At 47.2% G+C, this 6,875-nt stretch overlaps 1 protein-coding gene across 1 annotated transcript in view; it reads right to left on the bottom strand.

The window, feature by feature from the left end:
- The window catches only part of LOC102858000 (mucin-2-like), an 82,668-nt gene extending 76,235 nt beyond the window's left edge, over positions 1-6,433 (bottom strand). Inside the window, exon 1 of the mRNA XM_006896842.1 lies at positions 3,179-6,433. Coding sequence (XP_006896904.1) covers positions 3,179-6,433 — 3,255 coding nt within the window. The remainder of the gene's footprint in view (positions 1-3,178) is intronic.
- Between the last annotated feature and the right edge of the window lie 442 nt (positions 6,434-6,875).

Below are 6,875 nucleotides of genomic sequence, written 5' to 3'. Positions count from 1 at the left end.
TACATAGGGTTTTCAGAGGCCTGCTATTTCAGAAGTGGATGGCCAATCCTTCTTCCTAGTCTGTCTTAATCTGAATGTTCAGATTTAGAGAAGTATGCGACAGACAACTAGTAAGTGTAGTATCATCAAATGTAGTGGAGCTAAATGGAGAACTGTCAACAGTAGTCATGTCAGTGTGGTCTTATAGTGTCAACAGAAAAAGTTGTGGAATCAAGAAAGGTAGTGTCATGAAGTGTGGGAGAAGCATATATGGTGGTAGATATGGGAGTCATGGAAGTCTCTTCAGTGGTAATAGGTGTACTGGATTCATCTTCTAAAGTGGTGTCGAGGGCTGCTGTGGTAGCTTATGCACTTTTATCAGGTGTGGTGAGGCCTTTGAAGTACTAATAGAAGCATCAGTGTTTCAAGAATTAGATGTGGTGTCAGAGAGTGCTGTAGAAATAGTACTGGTTAAAATAGATGTAATAGCATCACCAGGTGTAGTGACAGTAACCTGTATGCTTGTAGAAGATGCAGTAATTGTTGGTGCTGGTGTAGTCGTGGTGCTTGCAGATGCTGAAGACTCAGAAATTGTAGTAACAAATGAAGTTGAGGATGTTGATAAGATTGTAGTGGCAAGGGTGATGCTGGGATTTGCAATAGATGAAATAGATAGAACAGCTGAATTTGTGGCTTGGGATGTGGTACTGAAAGAAACAGAAGAGCTCATAGAAATGTTTTTGGTGATGGTATCAGATTAGGAAAATACCTCAGGTATGGAGGTCGCATTCTTTGTGCTGACAATTGGAGTTGTGAGAGTAGGTGTGGTGGTGAGAGCAGATGTGGAGGCTGAGACAGACTGTGTGGTGACTGGGGAAGAAGACAAGGTTGTAGTAGCAGGGACAGTGCTATTGGCTATAGCAGATTAGCTTAGGGGAAGAGTTGTGGTAGTGGCACTGTGTGAGGACCTGGAAGTAACAGAAGCATTTGTGGTAACAATTGTGTCTGCAGATGAGGAGAGTAATGCAGAGGTTGTAGATGTAGAAGACGCTGTGGGAATAGCTGTAAAGACAGTTGTGGGGAGGGCAGCAGTGATTATTTTAGCCTTAGAGGCTGCTGCTGAAGGAGAGATGGTAGCAGCAGGGGCTGTACTGGTTACTTCTGCAGATGTAATAGAAGGAAGAGCTGTGGTAGTGATGTTGTGGGAGGAACTAGATTGGGAAGAAGTACTTATGGAAATATGAGTACCAGCAGATGAAGAGACCAGAGGTGTGGTGGGGACAGATTGACTAGTGGTAGTTGTAGAAGGGGTTGTGGGAAGAGCAGCAGACAAGGATTTGGTGCTAGCAGAGAGGGTGCTGTCTGCTTGAGAGAGAGCTGAGGATGAAGAAATGGTAGTATTTGTAAAGATGGTGCTGAGATGTGCAGTAGATGAAGCAGATAGAAGAGCTCTATTTGTGAGAGAAGATGTGGTACTAGAATAGGCATTTTTGATAGTTGGAGTGGTGATGATGGGAGCTGATGAGGAAGACACTTCAGTGGAGGTGGCATTTGTAGTGACAGGGTTAGTTGTGTGAGTAGGTATTGTGGTAGGAGCAGATGTCGTAATTGGGGAGGAGATAATTGTTGTGGCAGGGATTGTGCTGGTGACTGTAGCCAATGAGCTTAGGGGGAAAACTGTGGTAGAGACACTATATGAGGGGGTGGAAGAGGCAGAAGCACTTGTGAAAATATTTGCAGATGCAGGTGTGGATGAAATCAGGGCTCTGGTGTTGATGAATGAAGTATTGGTAGATGACGTGGAGGATGTGAGAATAAGAGTAGAGATGGGTGTGGTGGTAGCAGCAGTAATATTTTCAGCCCGAGTGGTTGCTGAGGAAGAAGAAATGGTAGTGACAGGTGCTGTTCTGGTAACTGTTGTGGATGTGATTGAAGGAAGAACAGTGGTAGTGGTGCTGTATGTGGAACTAGGCAGGGCAGAACTACTTATAGCAGCATGAACATCAGCAGATGCAGACAGCAGTGGAGCAGTGGTGACAGGCTGTGTAGTGGTACTTGTGGAGGCGGTTGTGGGGAGAGCAGTAGAAAAAGAGGTGGTCCTAGCAGAGAGGGTGGTGTCAGCCTGGGTGCTGGGTGAGTAAGAAGAAATGGTGGTACTGTCGGGGATGGTGCTGAGACGTGAAGTAAAAGAAGTCAATGAGACAGCTGTTTTTGTAGCTGAGAGTTTGGTGCTAGAAGGAGAGACTCTTGCAGCTGATGTGATAGTGGCAAGGGCTGATAATAAAGACACTCTATTTGTGAAGATCGTAGCTTTTGTTCTGCGAGAGATAGGGGTGTGAGTAGATTCAGTGGCAGGCACATGGGTAGATGCAGTGATAGGTGCATGGGTAGATACAGTGTTAGGTATGTGGGTAGGCATAGTGATAGATGTGTGGATAGATGCAGTGGCAGGAGTATTCATAGACACAGAGGTAGGTGTGTGGGAAGATGCAGTGGTAGGTGTCTGGGTAGAGATGTAGGTAGATGCAGTGGTAGGCTCCTGGTTAAATGCAGTGGTAGACGTGTGGGTAGATGCAATGGTAGGTGCGTGTGTAGATGCAGTGGTAAATGTGTGAGTGGATGCAGTGGTAGGCATATGTGTGTACATAGCTATAAATTTGTGGGTATATGCAGTGGAAGGAATATGGGTAGATACTGTGGTAGGCATATGGGTAGACAGAGTGATAGGCATGTGGGTAAACACAGTGGTAGATCTATGGATAGATGCAGTTGTAGAATTGTGGGTAGATGCTTCAGTAGGTGCATGGGTAGATGCAGTTGTAGGCACATGGGTAGATGGATTTGTAGGTACATGAGTAGATGTGTGTGTAAGAGTGTGGGTAGATGCAGTGTTAGGTGTGTGGATAGATGCAGTGGTTGGCATGGGGGTTGATGCAGAAGTAGGTGCTTCAGTAGATGCAGTGGTAGGCATATGGGTAGATGTAGTGATAGGCACGTGGATAGAAACATTAGTAGGTGTGTGGGTAGATGGAATTGTAGGTGCATGGGTAGATGCAATGATAGGTGTGTGGGTATATGCACTGGTAGGCATGTGGGTAGACATAGTGGTAGGTGCTTGTATAGATGAAGTGGTAGGTGTGTGTGTAGGTGCAGTGGTAGATTTGTGCTTAGACGCAGTGGTAGGCGTGTGTGTAGATACAGTGGTAGGCGTGTGGGTAGATGCTGTTACAGGTGCATGGGTAGATGCAGTAGTAGGCATGTGGGTGGACACTGTGGTATATTTCTGGGTAAGTGTAGTTGCAGGATTGGGGTCTGATTCATTGGTAGGTGCCTGGATAGATGCAGTTGTAGGCACATGGGTAGACAGAGTGGTAGGTGTGTGGGCAGATGCAGTGGTAGGTGTGTGGGTAGATGCAGTGTTAGGTGTGTGGGTAGATGCAGTGGTAGGTGCATGGGTAGATGGTGTAGTAGGTGCATGGGCAGATTCAGTGGTAGGCATAGGGGTAGAAGCAGTGGTAGATTTGTGGGTATAGGCAGTGCTAGGTGTGTGGGTAGATGCAGTTGTAGGCACAAGAGTAGATGCAGTGGTAGGCATATGGGTGGACACTGTGGTATATTTGTGGGTAGATGTAGTTGCAGGATTGTGGATTGATGCATTGGTAGGCGCATGGGTAGATGCAGTTGTAGGCACAAGGGTAGATACAGTGGTAGGTACATGGGTAGATGCTGTTGTAGGTGCATGGGTAGATGCAGTTGTAGGCACAAGGGTATACACAGTGGTAGGTACATGGGTAGAAGCTGTTGTAGGTGCATGGGTAGATGCAGCTGTAGGCACAAGAGTAGATAGAGTGGTAGGTGTGTGGGTAGATTCAGTGGTAGGCATATGGGTAGATACAGTGGTAGATTTGTGGGTAGATGCAGTGCTAGGTGTGGAGGTAGATGCATTGGTAGGTACATGAGTAGATTCAGTTGTAGGCACATGGGTAGATGCAGTATTAGGCACATGGGTGGACACTGTGGAATATTTGTGGGTAGATGTAGTTGCAGAATTGTAAATTGATGCATTGGTAGGTGCATGGGTAGATGCAGTGGTAGGTGCCTGGGTAGATGCTGTTGTAGGTGCATGAGTAGATGCAGTTGTAGGCACAAGGGTAGATACAGTGGTAGGTATGTGGGTAGATGCAGTGGTTGGTGTGTGGGTAGATGCAGTGGTAGTTGTGTGGGTAGATGCAGTGGTAGACATATGGGTAGATACAGTTGTAGATGCCTGGGTAGATACAGTTGTAGGCTCATGGGTAGATGCAGTGGTAGGTGCACGGGTAGGTGCAGTGGTAGGTACACAGGTAGGTGCAATGGTAGGCACATGGGTAGATGCAGTGATAGGTGCATGGATAGATGCAGTGGTAGGTGCATGGGTAGATGTGGTTGTAGGCACAAGGGTAGGTATTGTGGTAGGTACATGGGAAGATGCTATTGTAGGTGCATGGGTAGATGCAGTTGTAGGTACAAGGGTAGATACAGTGGTAGATGTAGTGGTAGGCATATGGGTGGACACTGTGGTATATTTGTGGGTAGATGTAGTTGCAGGATTGTGGATTGATGTATTGGTAGGTGCATGGGTAGATGATATAGTAGGTGCATGGGTAGATGCAGTTGTAGGCACATGAGTAGATGCAGTTGTAAGCACATGAGTAGATTCTGTTGTAGGTGCATGGGTAGATGCAGTTGTAGGCACAAGGGTAGATACAGTGGTAGATGCAGTGGCAGGTGTGTGGGTAGATGCAGTGGTAGGTGTGTGGGTAGATTCAGTGGTAGATTTGTGTGTAGATGGAGTGCTAGGTGTGTGGGTAGATGCATTGATAGGAGTGTGGTTAGATGCAGTGGTAGACGCATGGGTAGATGAAGAGGTAGGTGCGTGCATAGATTCAGTGGTAGGTTCTTGGGTAGACACCATGGTAGGCATGTGGGTAGACATAATGTTGGATTTGTGACTAGATGTAGTGGTAGGTACATGGGTAGATGCAATTGTAAGTGTGCGAGTAGATGCAGTGTTAGGCATGTGGGTATACATAGCCGCATATTTGTGGGTAGATACAGTGGTAGGCACATGGGTAGATGCAGCGGTAGGAGTGTGTATAGACGCGGTGATAGGCATGTGTGTAGACGCAGTGGTAGGCATGTGTGTAGGCACAGTGGTAGGCGTGTGTGTAGACGCAGTGGTAGGCCGGTGGGTAGATGCAGTGGTAGGCGTGTGCGTAGTTGCAGTGGTTGGTGTGTGGGTAGACACAGTGGTAGGTGTGTGGGTAGACACAGTGGTATGCGTGTGGGTAGATGCAGTGGTAGGTTTGTGTGTAGATGCAGTGGTAGGTGTGTGGGTAGATACAGTGGTAGGTTTGTGTGTAGATGCAGTGGTAGGCATGTGGGTAGGTGCAGTTGTAGGCACATGAGTAGATGCAGTTGTAGGCACATGGGCAGATGCAGTGGTAGGTGTGTGGGTAGATACATTATTAGGAGCCTTTGTCATAGTTGATATAGACTGTGTTGTGGTTGGGGAGGAGGCAAGGGTTGTTGTGGCAGTGATTTTTCTGGTGGTGGTAGTAGATGAGTTTAGGGGAAGTGCTCTGGTAGTGAAACTGTGTGAGTTGACGGAAGAGACAGAAGTACTTGTGACAAAAATTGGGGATGCAGACGTGGATGAAATCAGAGCTCTGGTGTTGATGGATGAAGTATTGGTAGATGATGCGGAGGATGTGAGAATAACAGTAGATATGGGTGTGGTGGTAGCAGCAGTAATATTTTCAGCCTGTGTGGTTGCTGAAGAAGAAATGGTAATGGCAGGTGCTGTTCTGGAAACTGCTGTGGATATGATTGAAGGAAGAACAGTGGTAGTGGTGCTGTTTGAAGAATGAGACGGAACAGGAGTACTTATGGCAGCATGCATGTCAGTAGATGAGGAGAGTGCACGTACGGTGGCAAAAGAAGGTGATAGGGTGCTAGGAAACATAAAGGAAGCTGTTAAAGTACTTGTGGCAGCATCAGGGGTGGAAGCAATGGGAGTTGTGTCTGGAGAAGAGACAGCATCAGCCAGAAGGGTGGTGGAGAGAGTAGTAGTTATTGTGGTAGCAGGTGTAGTGCTGGTGGCTGCAGCAGATGAGATGGAGAGGATGGAGGTATCTGTGGGCACATGTCTTGTGTGAGAAGGGGCAGCATTACTTGTGGCTATGGGTGGTGTTCCAGGAACAGCAGAGGAGGAAGTGACTCTGGAAGCATCTGTGGTAGATAGAGCAACAGTGTGTTTGGTAGCAGGAGTTGTGCTGGGGACTGATGTGGACGAGATGGAGAGGACAGTTGTGTCTGTGGCTACCTGTGTAGTATTAGAAGGAGCAGCTGTGCTTGAGACAGTTTGTGTGGTGTGAGGAGAAGCAGAGAAGGACTTGACTGTGGAAGCAGCCATGGTAGGGAAAGCAGCAGTGATTGCGGTATCAGGTTTGGTGCTGATGGCTGTGGTGGATGACCCAGAAAGGACAGCTTTATCTCTGGCTACTTGTGTGGTTATGAAAGGGGCAGCCATGCTTGTGGTTATTGGTGTGATGCTAGGAGATATGGAGGATGAAGTAGCCCTGAAAGCAGTTGTGGAGACTGCTAGAGTCGTGGCAGATCTGTTAGTGGCAGCAGAGGTGTTACATGTGGATGAAGCCTCTCTGAGAGAAGTGGACAAATCAGATGGGCTAGTAGAGGCAGCAGTGGAAACCTTAGCTTGGGAGGTAGCAGCCTGAGCGGTACTAGCAGGAGTAGAAGTATCTACAATGGGTATGGTAATGGCAGTGTCTGTCATAGGAGATGAATAAGAAGTTGTAGAAACAATCGTAAGGACATTTGTATTATTAATAGGAACA

Source organism: Elephantulus edwardii, unplaced genomic scaffold (genome assembly GCF_000299155.1).
Source record: "Elephantulus edwardii isolate Elephantulus edwardi_28Jun2011 unplaced genomic scaffold, EleEdw1.0 scaffold00192, whole genome shotgun sequence".
NCBI lineage: Eukaryota > Metazoa > Chordata > Mammalia > Macroscelidea > Macroscelididae > Elephantulus > Elephantulus edwardii.
Note: the sequence above shows the minus strand (reverse complement) of the source record. Positions and strands in the feature narration are given on the sequence as shown.